The 18,246-nt window shown below is 40.7% G+C and overlaps 1 protein-coding gene across 16 annotated transcripts in view; it reads right to left on the bottom strand.

The window, feature by feature from the left end:
• The window catches only part of LOC133474841 (protein unc-13 homolog B-like), a 99,339-nt gene extending 81,093 nt beyond the window's left edge, over window positions 1-18,246 (bottom strand). For 12 of the 16 annotated variants that reach the window (XM_061766904.1, XM_061766908.1, XM_061766907.1 and 9 more), the window contains exons 1-9: window positions 18,030-18,246; window positions 13,214-13,243; window positions 9,233-9,332; window positions 5,957-6,074; window positions 5,748-5,871; window positions 4,654-4,730; window positions 4,465-4,525; window positions 2,549-2,590; window positions 13-220 (exon numbers count right to left, since the gene is read on the bottom strand). In XM_061766904.1, coding sequence (XP_061622888.1) covers window positions 13-220; window positions 2,549-2,590; window positions 4,465-4,525; window positions 4,654-4,730; window positions 5,748-5,871; window positions 5,957-6,074; window positions 9,233-9,332; window positions 13,214-13,243; window positions 18,030-18,051 — 782 coding nt within the window. In that variant the 5' untranslated portion in view covers window positions 18,052-18,246. Of the gene's footprint in view, window positions 1-12; window positions 221-2,548; window positions 2,591-4,464; window positions 4,526-4,653; window positions 4,731-5,731; window positions 5,872-5,956; window positions 6,075-8,841; window positions 8,911-9,232; window positions 9,333-13,213; window positions 13,249-18,029 lie in introns of those variants that run through there. The other 4 variants (XM_061766906.1, XM_061766915.1, XM_061766912.1 and 1 more) reach the window with 4 other exon arrangements.

The raw sequence follows: 18,246 nt of genomic DNA, 5'->3' as shown, positions 1-18,246 counted from the left end.
GTTCGGGTTTACCTGGAACCCCGCAGGTCCAGGTAACCGTTCTCAAAGCTGTGCACTGAGTCCGAGTCCCTTGAGAACTGCTGGTGCTGGACCCGGATCCCGATGGGATACTGGTGGGCAGACGAGTTGGTCTGCGCGGTGTTGTGGTAGCGTGGAGGCGGCGCGCGGACGCCCGCTTCACTGTCGTGGTCGTCCATCGCGCTGTCATGATCGTCGAAAGCTGCGTTAAAACGACCAGAAGGCACACTTATCAAACACTTTTGGACAGAGGTCACAGAGTCACTATCGTCTTCGTTTTTCTCATCAACTTCTCAAGTATTGCTAAATATTCTAAATCAGTCAAACTGGTCCTGGGTAAGGATGCAGACTACTGAGCACGGACAGATGAAAACTTATTTTGGAGAAATGCTTCTCTCTGCTGGTAAAAACGTGTATTGCAACTATTTAAAAAAAAAAAAAGAAAAAAAAAACTCTTGCCCAGCCTTTAAACCCCCATTTTAAACCCTAATCCTTGCTTCAAGCTCAGGCTTGAAACCCTCATTTGAAAACATATTAAACTCTAAACATGGTTTGAAACACTAATTTGAAACCCATACCCCCTATTTTGAAGACTTATCTTTGTTTGAAGCCATAATCAAGGCTTGAAACGTTCAAACCCAAACTGAGACTTAAAACCCTAATTTGAAATCTTATTTTGAATTCCAAAACCAGCCTTGAAACCCTAACCTCAGCTTCAAAACCTAATTTGAAATCCTAACCCTTGCTTGAAACGCTAATTTTGAAACCAAAACCCTCCCTTGAAACCTCAACCCAGGCTTAAAACCCTAATTTGAAACCATAACCCAGAATGAAAAACCTAATTTGAAAACCTACTGAAGACTTGACAACCTAACGCTTGTTTGAAACCAAAAACTAGCTTGAAACCCTTAATTCAAAACTATAATCCTTGTTTTGAGGCTGTGCAACGTGGGGGGTGGGCGGGGAAACCCATCACGATTTGTTTTTATATCAGTCGATATTGATATATATCACGAAATAAAACAAATCACTATTTTTTTAATCTTAAATGCTGCGTTACACTTAACCTTTTGATTTAAATATTTATTTTCTGTCAAAAGCTGAACATGACATGGAACATTATACAACTGTGTCAGACAAATAAAACGTGTACATTTCTGAATATATATGAGTATAATCTGACCATGTAAAAGCTTTCAAGTTTTCCAGTTACAATTTACGCCCAGGGAACTGGTAAAGAGGGTCCATTACTTGAATCTTACTTGAATCATTTGTTTTCAACTGTGCTTACTGGCAGCATGTCTTTTGCGATACAATTTGTTTGTTGTTTTCGGCGGGGTTAGCTCTTGCTCCGATTTGGAATAATAAAGTCTTGCATGGACCGTGCGCTAGTGAGTGGCACTGCTTCAGGTGGTAAAAAAACATTGGTGGTATTCTCTGACTTTGCGTGAACATACACGCGACACAATTTGTAGTGCATGCTACTTTGTTTCTTGTCAGACTTTACAAAAGCAAAATAAATCAAACCAAAATTTTGGGCCTTTCTTGTCAAAGATGTCACCAGTTGAGGCTTGGCCTGTGTCTCCCGTCGTTTCTTCCGAGGGACCACGCATTTTCTCTTTTTTTTCCCCAGCGCTCCCCCACGGCTGCCTGCTCCATTAAAAAAATGCGAATGTGCTTTGTCCGTCAACCTGACTTGGCATGGTTCACAAGTACAATCACATGCTTGGTTCAGCGCTGAGCAAATCAGTTATTACTATTATTACAATTCCATCCATCCATCCATTTTCTGAGCCGCTTCTCCTCACTAGGGTCGCGGGCGTGCTGGAGCCTATCCCAGCTGTCATCGGGCAGGAGGCGGGGTACACCCTGAACTGGTTGCCAGCCAATCGCAGGGCACATAGAAACAAACAACCATTCGCACTCACAGTCATGCCTACGGGCAATTTAGAGTCTCCAATTAATGCATGTTTTTGGGATGTGGGAGGAAAGCGGAGTGCCCGGAGAAAACCCACGCAGGCACGGGGAGAACATGCAAACTCCACACAGGCGAGGCCAGGGATTGAACCCGGGTCCTCAGAACAGTGAGGCTGACGCTCTAACCAGTCGTCCACCGTGCCGCTATTATTACAATTATTACTCAAATTATTTTTGGCTATTTATATTGTCTATGAAAACATGGGTGTAATCAAATTTGTTTAACTGCGCCATGTTAGGTCGAGCGGCTGAGGGTGGATCTCAAGTCTCTTCCTAGCTTCTACCTCCTCCATACAGTATACAGTACATCGACACCGACCCGGCAAAAAGAGAAATCAGAAGAGCCCCAAAGCCTCTGTTGAAGCCTCCCGTCATCAACATGTTTTTTTCCCAAGATTTTTTTCTATCAAACATTTTATCAAATGTATTTTCCATTGATATTGACCATGTCTATTTTGATATATATTGATATTGAAATAGCCCCTCCAGCATGCAATGTTTGAGTATTTTCATGCAGGTTTTCTGTTTGTTCTATTTTGTTCCATTTACGTACGCATACTTTGCTTGTCAGTCCATCCAAAATAAGTCCAATTGCCTGGTGGCCAGCAAGCAGGAAAACCACAAGAACAAGAAGAAGAAAAGTCACTCCGGGAAATAAATACCACCGAGGAAGATGATGATAATGATGATGATGATGATGATGATGATGATGATTTTTCTTTGGCTTTTTTGCAAGACTCTCCAAAAGCAAGAGAAAAAGATACACAGGAATATCATTCTGTGCGTCCATTCTATCAAAACAGTGCTGAACTTTTTTTTTAACTCTACTGTGACAGTTAAGACCTTAATTTAAAACGCCAACCCTGACTTGAAACCCTAATTTGAAACCGTAATCCAGGACAAACATGCCTATTTGAAAGACCCTTTTCCCATGTTTAAAATCATAATTTGGAAGCCTAAACCTCATCTGGCTCACAACCCTGTCTTGGAACTGTACTTTAAAACCTTAACTCGATCTTGAAGCACTAACCCAAGCTTGAAAATCTCATTTGAAACCCTAACTCTGGTTTTAAAAACTTATTTCAAACCAAAACCCTGTCTTGAAATCATCATTTGATACCCTAACCTAAGATTAAAACCCTAATTTGAAGCCCTAACCCTCATTTGAAATTCTAACTGTGTTGAGATTCTAATTTCAAACTCTAACCCTTGTTTGAAACCCTAACCCTGTTTTTCAATCTAAACTGAAATCCTAACCCTGTTTTGAAACCTTAATTTGTAACCCCAACCCTTATTTGAAACCTTAAATTTAGATTTAAGCGTTCATTCCAAACCCAAACTTTGGTTTGAAACCATAACCCTGTTACCATAACCATTATTTGACATCACAACTCAGGCTCGAAACCTTAATTTGAAACGCTAACCCTCATTTGTAACCCTAACTGAGATCCTAATTTGAAACCCTAACCCTTGTTTGAAACCTTAACCCTGTCTTCAAAACCTAATTTGAAAGACTAACCCTGTTTAGAAATCTTAATTTAAAATCCTACCCTTATTTGAAACCCTAAACCGAGTTTGAAGCCTGAATTTGAAACCCTAAGCCTATCTTGAAACCATAATTTGACAGCCAAAGCAAGCATCAAACCCTAATTTGAAACCCTAACCCAGGTGTGACTCGCACTAAAAGCAGCAAAGAAGTTTACTGAATGAATAAATGAAATTCTATGATCACGTTACGCATACAACTGTACGCTCAGCCCACATGGCTTTATAAAACACCAAATTATCCAGCACCAGGACAAAAATGCAACAAAAAGTCATGTCAAAAGCAGTCTTTCTTGTCTTCTTTAGAAAGCTTTAGAAAAACATCAAAATCAAACAGCCACTTAAACCTTTTCTCATATGAACAATAGACATATCCGGGTTATGTTGTATATAGTATCATTAAACAGACTCTCACTTAGATCATCATAAAGTGTACAATATAAGAGACAAGGAGATTCACTTTTCATCTCATTTAAGTCACACATCTTGTACAATCTACAAGTATTATCTTCACGGATAATATTGAATAGATTTCAATGACCAGAGGGAGCGCACCAGACCTCAATTGAGCAATGAAAGATCACTATTAACCGTGCTTAACTTTTTTTTTCTTTTTTTTTTTACATTTATTTTTAAATTTATAAGAAGATGAACAGGGAGAAGGTGAGAAACGAAATCAATGATGTCATAGATTTGAAAATTTACAAAAATAACACACACCCACATATACAGTACATATATATGTAAATAATGCATGCACTCGCGGATGTTTAAAATAATTTGAGACTCACCCAACAAACACAACAGTAAACATATTATTACATGAATTGTGTTGGATCTCTAGGTGGTGTACCTAATGAAGTGGCTGATGAGTGAAAATGAATTATGAAAATGAATTATTGAACATGGAAGTTTGCTACTTACAGCATTGCGAGGGCACGGACGCCATTCGTCCCCTGTGGACTGCATCGTCGTGCGGGGAATACTGACACAGTCATAGTTCATCTTAATACTTAAATACTGTACTGTACATACGCTACATATTAATAACGGTAATGAGCAGTGTCTGCCTCTAGGTGTCAGCAGAATGCATGAAAGGAGAAGTGAACTCACATCCTGGTCGTGAATGCTCATGTTGTTTATGCGATCCAGCTTACGAGTCCAATATTGAGCTTCGTCCTCTGGAATGTCTGTAACACAAAACAAACAAACATGTACAGTATGTATATTATTATATACAGTATAGGAATATGATGATGTTTCTCTTTATGTACAAACCAAGTGACAAATGTACAAAAACAACAAACCCAAACTACTACTGCACTAACCTTTTTCAAACCCTAATTTGAAACCATAAGCCTGGTTTTAAACCCGACTGTGAAAACCTGACATTGGTTTGAAACCCTAACCTTTGCTTCATACCATAATTTGTAGCACTAATCGTGTCTTGAAACCCTACTTGAAAACCTGGACTTTGGTTTGCAACCCTTTCATTAAACCCTAATTTGTAACCTTAAACCTGTCTTGAAACTGTAAATTGAAACCCTAAGCCAGGCTTGAAATCTAAACTTGAAACCCTGACTTTGGCCTTAAACCCAAATTTAAAACCTTAACATAAGCTTGTAACCCAAATTTACAAAATTTTGAAATTTGACTTTGAAACTCTAACCAGAGCCACAGATGGTGTAGCGGTACACTCGCCTGACTTTGGTGCGGGCAGCGTGGGTTCAGTTCCCACTCAGTGACGGTGTGAATGTGAGTGCGAATGGCTGTCCGTGTCTATATGTGCCCTGCGACTGACTGGCGACCAGTTCAGGGTGTAGTCGCCTTTCGCCTGAAGTCAGCTGGGATAGGCTCCAGCGCCCTGTGACCCCAACCAGGATAAACGGTGTTGAAAATGGATGGATGGATGGATGGATGGAAACTCTAACCCCTTGTTTGAAACCCTAACACAGGCTTGAAACTCAAGTTTAAAACCCTAACCCAGGCTTCAAACTCTACTTTGAAACCCTTATCCAGGCTTAAAACCCTAACCCTGGTTTGCAACCCAACTTTAAACCCCTAACCTTTCCTTCAAACCCTAATTTGGAAACCTTACTCTGTCTTGAAAACCTCAACCTGGCTCAAAAGCTTACATTTTAAACACTAACCATGTCTTGAAACGCTAATTTCAAATCCAACATGCACGTACTGTAAGTATAACTGACCAAAAGGCAGCTCAAAGCGTGCGTCAAGCAGCACTTGGTGAGAAGTCGGCTTGGTAGTTCCGAAGATCTCGTCTTCCTTCATTAGAACCTCCGAGTCCAGACAAGTCCATTCTCCGGGACCCTCCTGAAACACAAGCAACACATTGAGGACTGTGTGTGTGTGTGTGTGTGTGTGTGTGTGTGTGTGTGTGCGTGCAAGCATGTGTTACCTCGTTGGATTGTCGAATAGCGTCGAGCGGTAGGAGTGCCGTGCCAATCAAAGTGTCCCAAATTAAACCCTTGTTCCATAATTCTGCCACCAGGCCGGAATCCCGATGACCGATCTCACTATACAACAAACACAAAAACTAATACGGTGGTTGGGGAAACACCAATTATCGTCCCAGCCGATAATTATAATTATAATAATTATTTCGGCCCATATTTGGGATTTTGACACATATCTGCCTTTTTTTCTAAAACCGACGGCCAAAAAGAGATCAATTTAAAAATGAATAAACTTCAGGGAACAATTTTTTTATTTAAATCTTCAGTTAAGAGATGCTGCTGACCAAGGGAACTCCTTGCAGTTTTTGTTTTTGGTCAAATTTAAAGATAAGTGACAGATAAATGTTTCAGTTATATTCATATTTTAGAAAACATTAATTACTGTAGAATACTTTAGAGAGCTATTTATTATAAAACGCAGTACCCGGAGAAAACCCATGCAGGCACGGGGAGAACAAGCAAACTCCACACAGGCAAGGCTGGATTTGAACCCCGGTCCTCAGAACTGTGAGGCAGAGGTGCTAACCGGTTTGTCCACCGTGCCGCCAAGACCAAAACCATAAAAATCTAGTTTAAAAACCATGACAAGGTTTAACAGTTAAAGTGCATTCGCTTTTTGATTAAAATTTTCTTTGAAATACATTTGACAGCAAAAAACACGGTGTCTACAACTCTTTCAAAGCACAACATGCAAAAATCTCCAATATTTAAAAAAAACTTATTTTTTGCAAAAAAAAAAAACAACTTTGTATTTAAAAACTAATAGACTGTAGCATTTTGTGAACTAAACGTGCACAAAGGGTGAAAAACTAGCCAATTTAGTTGATCTGACATAAGCTGCAGCCAAAGTATAATACATGTTTAAAGCACACTACTTAAACATGCTCATACACAAATTAGACACACGTGACAGAGCACATTCTAACCTGGCTCACGTCAGGAGTGCGTGTGCGCCAAAAATACACTTAAAAGTAAAACTGTTTGTATGCGTGTAAAGTTACGCATTCAAACACATAAATTGCATGGCCACTAAATCAGGTACAGTGCCGCAATTGCCATTGTGTTTTGGGGGAAATAATATGCAACATATACGGGACATATTAGTATTGTTAAGCAACTAAGTTGAAACTTCGTCTTGCATCTTGGACTGTCCACGTGTCCATTTGTGCTTTTTCCCCATGTGCACTTTTCCCCAAAGGCATATTCTTTCGGCAACTTAAGAGCAGAAAAAAAATAACACATCCACGTTTGCATTCAGCTTCATAGTAAGTCTACTACTTTTGCAGTGCGTCATACACTACATGTTTACATGAGAAAATATCACATTTACATGACAAACTAGACTGTTAAAATAAAAATATATCATCTTAATGGCAAATTAAAGACTTGTGAATATACATGGTGTTTAAATGGAAAAATATCTCATTTATGAGATTTATCTATGAGGTTTATTTCATGAGAATATAGAATATATATATCTATTTTTTTGGCAAAATATTTCCTTTTTGTGAAAAATTATGTTCTGATGTCAAATATAGCCTTTTTGCAAACCAATGTTTTGTGGTCTAATAAAGCCTTTATGTAATATTGTGTAAAATGTATTTTAATGGGCGGCACGGTGGACGACTGATTAGCACAGCTGCCACACAGTTCTGAGGATCCGGGTTCTAATCTGGCCTCGCTTGGGTGGAGATTCCATGTTCTCCCTGTGCCTGTGTGGGTTTTCTTCAGGTACTCCGGTTTCCTCCCACATTCCAAAAACATGCATGGTAGGATGATTGATGACTCTAAATTGTCTGTAGGTGTGAATGATTGTTTGTCAATATGTGCCATGCGATTGGCTGGCGACGAGTTCAGGGTGTACCCCGCCTCTTGCCCAAAGTCATTTGAGATAGGCGCCATCACACCTGCGACCCTAGTGAGGAGAAGCAGTACATGAAATGGATGGATGGGTGTGTTTTAATGGCATTTAATGGCAGAAGTGCAGCATATTGTCCTAAAATATAACTTCTGGTGCGCAACCATTGCATTTTTGTGAAAGTTGTGCAACAAAATACAAGGTGAAACTGAGAAAGGACAGAACCAGCATCCCGACTGTCTCCTCATTTGCACACTGTATTCATGATGCTCATGTTGTCTCACTTTGGCTGCCAGTCATCACAGCTGGTGTGTGTGTGTGTGTGTGCGCCCGTGTGTGTGTGTGTGTGTGTGCGTGTGTCTGTGTGCATGCACGTGTGGGTGCGTGTGTGTGTATGTGTGCGTGTTAAGCAGATAAGCAGTAGAAAGTCGACCACGCCACTCTTGCGGTCAGCAGGATCACATGGTCATGTGACCTCATATTGAACGCTGCCACATGCACACACACACACAAGACACACAAGGACCAAAATTCTACTGCTTCAGTGAGGACTAGAACTCGAAAAAGCGATCAAAGTTTATTTTTTATTTGTGCACTGAAAACTGCCATCAATTGTCACCAAAATGTATGTGGAAAACTCTATTTATGCCCAGTCCAACCTCTGAAAATATCAGAATGATGGGCCCAATATATTGGATTTTATGGATGTTAAACATTTTCCTCCTCCATAGGCGCTCACTACGCCCATAAAACCCCTAGTGGTAGTAAACTTCTTGTTTAGACACAGCTGCCCTGAGGCAATCTGAAGGAAGCGTGGCTGCCATTCTGCGCCTACGACACCACCAAACAACCAACCACATTCATTCGTGGGCAATGTGGATCAAATGGCTTGCCCAGGGATACAACAATGATATGCGCTCAGGCGGGGATACAAACTGGCAACCCTCCGGTTGCAGGGTGTACACTTACCATCTGCGCCACACTGCCCACAAAGGTGGGTGGGGTAGGGAAGGGTTAGGTCAACTGTCCACTGCTTACCTGCACACACACACACACACACACACAACACTCTGGGTTGTTGTTGCCATGTGTGATTGACACGTCTTCTGGAGGGGGCAACTCACAAAAAAACCCACCAGCCGCCAGCCACCCCCGTTGCGCCCTACTGCCGCTAATGAAAAAAAAAGGTCACTAATTAGCATGTTAGCATCATTCAGCCGCAGGTGGCCTCGGAGCAAAACCATTGGCTCACTTCGTCAACTTCAACTGGAAGCTGTCTGAATGCGTTTCAACAAAAATCATAAGGAGAAGTGGCACGTTAGCTGCTCCCATTAGTATTTAACATCAATTTTCTACTCACAACATGAAGTCTTGTTCCCAGCACGGCTGGTTGCCGCGCACCGCTATGGTCGTACTCTTCACATTCTGAACCTTTAGCGTTACATAAGCGTTGAACTTATCTGTAAAGACAAAAGAAATAAGGAAATCATTTTTTAAAATTACAATAAATCTAATTTGCCAAAGGACAAGTGTAAACGTCAAAGGCTCTCTCAGCTGGGCCGGAATGCTACTGCTTGAGTACCGACTAGAACTCGAAAAAGATCATATTTGTTTTTGTTTTTTTAAGTACCATTTGTTCAGTAGAGTATACTTGCTATTATGTGTCTAAAGACCACAATTCTACTGCTCGAGTGTCAACTAAAAGTAGAAAAGATCATATTTGTTTTTGTTTTTTAAGTATGTTAACTACAGTATACATGTTGTTACGTGTTTAAAGACCAGAAGTCTGCTGCTCAAGTGCTGACTAAAACAAGGAGAAGAGATCATATTTCTTCTGTCATGTTTTCACTACACCTGGTTCCTGTAAAAATTAGAATAAAATGTCGAAAGCTGGTGATTGTCGGGTGAAAGGTTTAATGGCAAATCATCTATCATTCCCTTAGTGAGTCACTATATCTTGACACATCATTTCATTTTGTCCTTATTTATGTATTTTACTAATACGCACTTTTCCTCCAATGAGCAGCATGCAGCAGGCCTCTCTAGGGGGGAGCGGCGTGAGTCATTTATAATTAAGCGTCAACCATTTGTGAAAATAAATAAGTTATATTTCGGTCACACATGGACGTGTGCAGCACGGCCCGCCGAGATGACATTTAGTCGGCGCCCAGTGGGTAGCAAATGCTCTATTAGCAGTGATGGAAGGCCGCGGAGGGTTGGGGGAGAATCTTCAGATGAATTTATATTTACTGGATATGAATGAGTGCGGCACGGTTGACAATTGGTTAGTACATCTGCCTCACAGTTCTGAGGACTCGGGTTTAAATCTCGTTTAGCACATCTGCCTCACTGTTCTGAGGACTCGGGTTCAAATCTGGCTTTGCCTGTGTGGAGTTTGCATGTTTTCCCCGTGCCTGTGTGGGTTTTCTCCAGGTACTTCTTCCCACATCCCAAAAACATGCATGGTAGGTTAATTGAAGACTCTAAATTGCCCGTAGATGTGAATGTGAGTGAGAAAGGTTGTTTGTTTATATGTGTCTTGCGATTGGCTGACGACCAGTTCAGGGTGTACCCTATCTCTCGCCCGAAGATAGCTGGGATAGGCTCCAGGATGCCCATCACCCTGTTGAGGATAAGTGGTACAGAAAATGGATGGATGGATGGATATGAATCAGCCTTTTAGTGCAGAACTAGATGGCCAAAATGACCCTTAATGGTATCTTTAAACAAAAATGTTTTAGGGTATGGCTTCTTGAAACATTTTTGTGGGTCAACTGAAGACTGACATGCCAACCGAATTTTGTGTTGCAAAGTGAAACTGGCTTTGGGGGCTTTTTTCAATTTTCAAAAAACTCTCTTGGAGGAGCTAATCTTTGAAGGTCTGCTGGAAATGACCAAATTAACATAAAAATGACCACTTTAAACCAAAATGTCAGACTTCCTGTGTGTTTTCAGGCATGGCACGGTGAGACTTTATTGTGGGGTCTACTCATGATAGACATGGCTGCCAAATTTCAAGTCGCTATGTGAAACTGTTTTGGAGGCTAGATTTTCAAAATAAAGTTCCTGAAAATGATGCCTCAAAAGCCAAACACAAGTTGGAGTTCACGGATCATTAACTGAACAACGTCAACAGCGGACACAGACAAAATCAAAGTGATTGTCAGACTAATTTAAGAAGTAACACATGTTCCAGGCCAAACATCTCCAGGGACATCCTGCCTCTAGAATTTGAGCGTCTGCTCCCCTCAGGTGACCAAATGTATCGCTTATTAGTAAAAATCAGATCAAGTTTGCTAAAGTAGAGCAGCAGACTGGGACATCTCTTCTTCCTTCTTGTTCTCATCATGTCTGACCCGACATGAGAGAAAACATTCATTCATTCATTTTCCACACCGCTGATATCCTCACTAAGGTTGCGGGCGTTCTGGAGCCTATCCCAACTTGCTCTGGGCAAGAGGCGGGGTACACCCCGAACTGGTTTCTAGCCAATCGCAGGGCACATAAAACCCACACAGGCACGGGTAGAACATGCAAACTCCAAACAGGCGAAGTCCGATTTGAACCTGGGTCCTCAGAACTGTGAGGCAGATGTGCTAATCAGTCGGCCATTGAGTCGCCACAGACGAAACAATCATCAAAAATAACAATTAATTAATATTTATCCTGCCAACATTCAAGAGCAAACATTAACTATCAGAAATGGTAATGTTTCCACAGTTTTTTTCCCCAAAACTTTGCAACAAACCACCTTGAGTCTAGACTTTACACTGATTTTATCGGCCTGATCGGTATCGGCCGATAATTAGCATTATATGCTGATCGGCTTTAATGTCATAATTCGTCGATCGGATCAATGAAGTCATTGATCGTCTCCGCAAAAGACATTGACTCCACGTCGCCATCGTGCGCAGTATATTTAGATGCAAAAGCTAGTTTATTTTTAGCCTGGTCACATGTCTTTTGATGTAGGACTGTAAATATCTGACGACCAATAGTTATTAAAAAAAAAAAAAAAAAACATGTCGGCGGTGTGGGACAGACAACACATAATGCCCGGATCAGACTACAAGACAAATTTGTTCTTTCACGATTGCACTATGGCAGACTACTGCAATCAAATCTTCTATTCGGATACCACCGCATCCCATTTTTTACGATCATTGGGCTTTATCTTGTCAACGCAAATGCACTCGTTACCGTGGCGACGACAACAAGAGTGTATCGCGCCGACTGTATTATAAGGACAAAATGGGGAAAAACGTGTGTTGGTGGTCACTGGTGCTCAGGACAGGAGAGGACGTTCGTTTAAGGCTTGCTTGATGTATGTTCACATACTATTAGTACGATACGGCTCGCAACCAGGCAACAAAAAGTTATGTAGCCTAGCCTAGCAAGCTACTGCTAGCGCTAACGGTTGTATATAAACATGCTGCCGTTCTGTCGACTCATGCTGTAAAGTTTCGGTGTCTGTGAAGTAATTTAATTACAATAAAGTAATGTAATTACAGTAAGTTAGCACCCAATGTTTCTGTCATGTTGTAATGTTGGTTTGACTTGACTGATTAGAATACACTATCTGACTAGACCAGTGATTTCCAACCTTTATGGAGCCAAGGAACATATTTTACAATGGAAAAATCTCACGGCACACCAACAAATAAAAATGTCACAAAAAGTTGATACATTAATTACTGTATGTACTTCCTGCCATCTAATAGAAGACCATTAATTTGTTCTGTCTGTCACTCTGCCTCACTGGCATAAATTGATGAACAAAGATACATTATTTATTGTAAATATAATTTTTTGAGCAATTAAGTACACACGTATACACAGTAAATGAACAGGTCATTTAAATAGACACATTGCTCCATCTTGTGATTGTATCGGTGATCGGTTATCTTTTTCTTTTTTAACTCGCTGATCGGCCCCAAAAATCCTGATCATGTAAAGCCTACTTGAGTCACATGTCAAATTAAAGTCCTCGCTGAGCACTTTACATATCTGCAAGCAGGTTGTCAATATACTATCATATGATTTTGAACTTTCTTTAAATGTTGGTTACGCCCTGCAGTTTTAGCGACATTAACCATGAGGGTTAGACATACAGCAGCTAATCAATACGTGTTTCTTCACAATTTTGTCACATAATGTGGAATTTGAGCAGTGAATACTATAAGTATGTATCTATGAGGTCAGATGTCCGATTGCTATTGTCAAGCTGTCTCTTCCTCCTGGGCTACAATACTTCTGATCGAGGAACGACTAAAACTACAAGAGATCATGGTTCTCTTCCTGCAAAGAAAGTAAAAAGAGGAAACAAGGGCAGATTTCTCACCTGGAGGCCCTGAAAGTTTGGCTTTCTTCACTGTGGAGAAAACAAAAACAAATGTTACTAAAATGTTATTACATGTGTTGTTATTTCGTCAAACAAACGAGATCGGGATTGTGGTATGCTAACCAAAGGCATCTTCTGTGCAGTGCAAACGTGAAATGGCTTTTAATGAGAAAAAGTTAATTGACAATTGAGGCTAAAGTGATTATCTCAATGAGGTTTCGATGCAAATCCGTTTTGACGTTTTATTCAATCACAGTCGTAAAGTGAAGAACACACAGAGAAAAGTAGACGAGAAAAAAACATCTTGTTTCCATTGCAGTTTGGATGTCTCCTGCAACCCGTTTAGGCAGCAAGTACTTGGTGGCTGCCAAGTTGTGACATCTGTTATACCTCCATGACTACAACATTTGACAACTACAATAAGACATAACATTGTTGACAATATGAACATTACATCTATCAAAGTTCACCTTTATGACATTGTGGAAAGTACAGAACTAATACGTTCTCTTTTTCTAGTTAGCTTTCAACCATTAAGATACTGTACATTTACATTATGCTCCTGGCGGCCACAGCAGCCACATTCCAGGCCACTGTGGACAAAATTGAATTGTCATGAGACAACGCGGGGGGACAGGGTGAGCAAAAGTGACAGGCCGTGACTGCCATGACTGTTGTGGATGCCCAGTGAGATTTTTAAAGTGTCCAAAAATTTGCCGCAGCTTTCACAGTGTAGATGAAAAACCTTGTCGGACTATTACAACGGGGTGAATGCAACTAAAACTGACAGAACGTAATAAGGCATATCTTTGACTCAACAGCCCCTTCACTCCACAGCCAGTCATGGATACCGTGAAAGACTGTTAGAAAATTGAGCAAAACACAAACCCAGAGAAATAAATGCCATTTTCTACCAAACAGGGCTGCTGTGGCAGCCGGAAAAATCGGGTAAACATAGCTTTAGATGCAATCAGTAAGTAGCCCGTTAAGTAGGTAGGTAGGTAGGTAGGTAGGCAGGTAGCTGGGTAGGATCTATCAGTAGGTAGGTAGGTAGGTAGGTAGGTAGGTAGGTAGGTAGGTAGGTAGGTAGGTAGGTAAATAGCAAGGTAGCTAGGTAGTTAGATAGGTAGGTATTGTCGGTCCGTAAATAGTTATGGTTAAGTTAAGGTAAATCGGTATATTTAAGTAGGTAGGTACATGGCCGAGTAAGTAGGTAGGTAGGCAAATAAGTATGTAGGGAAGTAAATTGATCTGTAAATTGATGGATTGGTAGGGAAATGGGTAAGAAGGATGAATGGACAAATAAGTAGGTATGTAGGTTGATAGGTAGGTAGAGCCTGTGGCAATGGCTACAGCCATCAAAGTTCGGTCAGACATCTCCCGGGTGTCACAGGTCAGCGTGGCTGTGGGCCACGGCGCGATTAGAAGTCGTGAGAAGACGGTAGAAGCGGGTCATGGGTGCGCATGTACTGGTGATTGTGTGACAGCGGGCCAGCATCTGCAAACAGATAATCCTGACAGGATAATGCCTTAAGAACCACATCAAGGCTAACAGACAAGCTAACCAGCATGCTAACAGGCAGACTGCATTGAACTGCACGACATCCCCCAGTTCAACAAAGGCAACATGGACCTTCTGACGTCAAAACTGAGCTTTGTCAAATAAAAGAATGAGAGGGAATAGCCATAATCTGACCATGTTATGAGTCATCCATGGGATTAAATGGTCAGAGAATTATGATGCCGTATTCTTTCATGCCTGTGCACGCGACACTAAGCAAGTCATGCAAAGATTCGGCTTTAAATTTAGAAAAGATGGAAAGACAACATTTGGTGGTGGGTGGATAAGTTTTTACCATTTGCTGACTGGTGGGTTACTGCCCCACTTAAATACCAATATTAAATACTTATTTCATATTTTTTTATAAGAGTTATGACACAAAGTCAGGCGGACGGGACTCTATTATTTATATCAACAGCTTTTGGCAACCTGCTATCATTAACATCCTCAAGACCAGGAAGTGGCATTATCATGAGAGGACCAGCCGATGGGAGCTCTACATTCCAACTCACACATACTGTACATAAACATCCATAAACACACACCCATACATAAAAACACACACAACACACAACAGTAACAGCAACAGATGGCCAGTGGATTACCCGCTCAACCCCTTCTGGAGGTGTTTATTTCATGCTGCTACGACCTCACTTCCTGTTCTGACCTGTCACTTCCTGTTTTAATCTGTCACTACTCATTTCCTATTCTCACCTGCCAATTCCTGATGGTCACTTCTTGTCCTTACGTGTCGCTTCCTGGTGCTCACTTCCTGTTCTCATGTGCCATTTCCTGACGGTCAATTCCAGATCTCACCGGTCACTTCCTTTTTTCACCTGCCTCTTACTGGTGGTCACCTGCTACTTCCTGTTCTTATGTGTCACTTCCTGCTAGTCACTTACGGTTGTCACCTGCCGCTTCATGTTCTCACATTCCACTTGCGGGTGGTCACAGGGTTAGGGTGGGTTAGGGTTAGTGGGAAACATATTAACCATGGCACACTTAAGCCACATACTTATTTTCCCTTCTGGAAGAAGTAGTGTTCTACCGAGATACAGCACCCAATTATAGTGCATATGTCCTGCCTGGAAACTATGTGGGAATCCTAATAACACATCACTTTCTGGTGGTCACTTCCTGTTCTCACCTGCCATTTCCTGCCAGTCACTTCCTGTTCTCACCCTTCACTTCCTGTTCTCACCTGCTACATCCCTTTGATCCCTGCCACTTCCTGTTTTTGCAGACATTCCTGTAGCTGTAACTAAAAAAAATCATGACATTTAGTTAGAGAAATGCTACCATTTTAGATTGTCCCAAAAGATAACACCTGATTTAGTAGATAATGATAATGACATACAGTAGCTAGAAGAAACCAAGGATCCCGTCGAGGAACTTAGTGACTCCATACAGACTTCATTTTTTTAGCTTAATTAATTAATTATTAAGTTTTTTTAAGGGTACCAATGCAAGCCTGATGCCCTGATAAAAACGAAAACACCCCCAATGCAGAATTGGAGGCCCTGAGACGGTGGAAGAAAAAGGATCAAGTGTTAAGATGCAGTTCTTCTGGTTTGTCTAGGTTGTTCCCATGATTGAGTTTCTTTGTCTGTGCAAGGAAACATTTGAATTGTAATCTTTGTTTTCAGTGTGTATCATAACACACACATTTCATTGATCCAAAACCAGACCCAGCTGCAGTCTTATCAACCTACTGTATAAAAGGCAAGTTGGGCACTGGATTCCGCTTCAGGAGTCAATCAAACAAGTGTCCACAGATCACAAAGTGACAACAAAAAACGCCACCGGCTAACGCTGTTGTCAATATCCCTCTGAACAACACTGGAACCTCTAAAAAGTGCAAATTTGGTCGGATTTGTTTGGATTTCATAGCATATTTTCCAATAGGAAATCTTTGGTTATTCTCACAATAGTAGTTAGAATATGCTAATCATGTTAGCATCAGTTTGCTAAAATATGATATGCGTGGCATCTACGCGTCAATGAAAGCACACACTTCCTTTTCGTGTATGTGTGTGTGTGCGCGTGTGTTTGTGGGGTGTGTGTGTGTGTGAGTTAGCATTACAAACCTGTTTTGTGTGTCGGGTGTGGTGGGAAAATACGCTAATGGAAATCCATCACAAGTGTGCTTTATCTTGAGTTCATTATTTTAACAGACAGACATACAGTAAATAGTACAGCACAGTATTCCCCAAACATTGGGTCACGGACCGGTACTGGGCTGCGGACCATATGGTGATACTAGGCCGCAGACCATTTTTGAATGACAAAAGTTCCACATTATTATTTACACAAAAAATTGAAGTAATCTGTCTCATTAAATATTTTAACTTCGATTCAATGAAAATGATTCATTGAGTGTTTCCTGAAATTTTAACCTGAAAGATTTTTACACACATATTCACACACTCGCGCAAGCTTCATACAAGGCAAAAGCTTTTACCTTTGTTATTTAACATTTATGATGTCTTTCTGGTTTATCTGGGAGAAATATAAACGTTTAAGGCTTTAAGCAGCAGCTCCTTCCGTCCTCAGTAGGCTACCGTCTACTCGGCCAGAACTCTCCGGACAATAATATGTCAGATGCGAGGGCTGAATCCGTCCAGTCAAATATATACACTGTTAAAAACATAAATGACTTTAAACTGGAGTGTTACCAAAATTCAAACTTTATTAAATTTTCATATCAATGTCAACATCGCTACTTCTGTCCAAGTCTGCAATTCATGCACAAATCACATAAATTGGTCAAAATGAAATATTTCAGTTTGATGCCAAGCTGTGATTTTAAATTACAGTAAAGTTAAAAAAAAAAAAAAAACATTTAAAAAATTTTTTTTAATAAAAATGTTTTAAAAAATGCAACAATTTATATATATATATATATATATATATATATATATAATAAACGTGTAAGCTTTGTTATTTTTTCAGCTTTAGTTTTTTCAGTGCAGTTACTATAAAATATGGTCATCTCCCCAGGATTCTAATAATAATAGGTATAATAATAAATATATATCAGTTAGATAGTAACACACACACACACACACAAATGCAGGCAACATCCTCTTTTCTTTTCTTTTCTTTTTACAACGAATATAGTCACCAGTCACCCACCCTTACACTACGAGTGAAATGGACAGGTGGACTACTTCAAGGACTATCGGAGGTTTACACTTACAACTAGCAATTAGCAGTGCATTATAATGTTTACATAAAACAGGTGAACACACTCACCTCTGACACACAGCAGCGACATCGCAGTGGGGTGTTTTGGGGGGTCCAACACCACCCTCTTCAGTCACGTGTTTCGTATCCGCAGCCTCCACACACGTTCGCGTCCCGCCACTCAGTATGGAGTGAAAGTGGGACTAAAAAAGTGGACATTATTTCCGTCTTCTTGTGGCTGTGTTGGTTGTTTCAGGTACGACAAGCTGTCACAGTGTGTGTGTGC

Source organism: Phyllopteryx taeniolatus, chromosome 3 (assembly GCF_024500385.1).
Source record: "Phyllopteryx taeniolatus isolate TA_2022b chromosome 3, UOR_Ptae_1.2, whole genome shotgun sequence".
Taxonomy (NCBI): Eukaryota; Metazoa; Chordata; class Actinopteri; order Syngnathiformes; family Syngnathidae; genus Phyllopteryx; species Phyllopteryx taeniolatus.
Note: the sequence above shows the minus strand (reverse complement) of the source record. Positions and strands in the feature narration are given on the sequence as shown.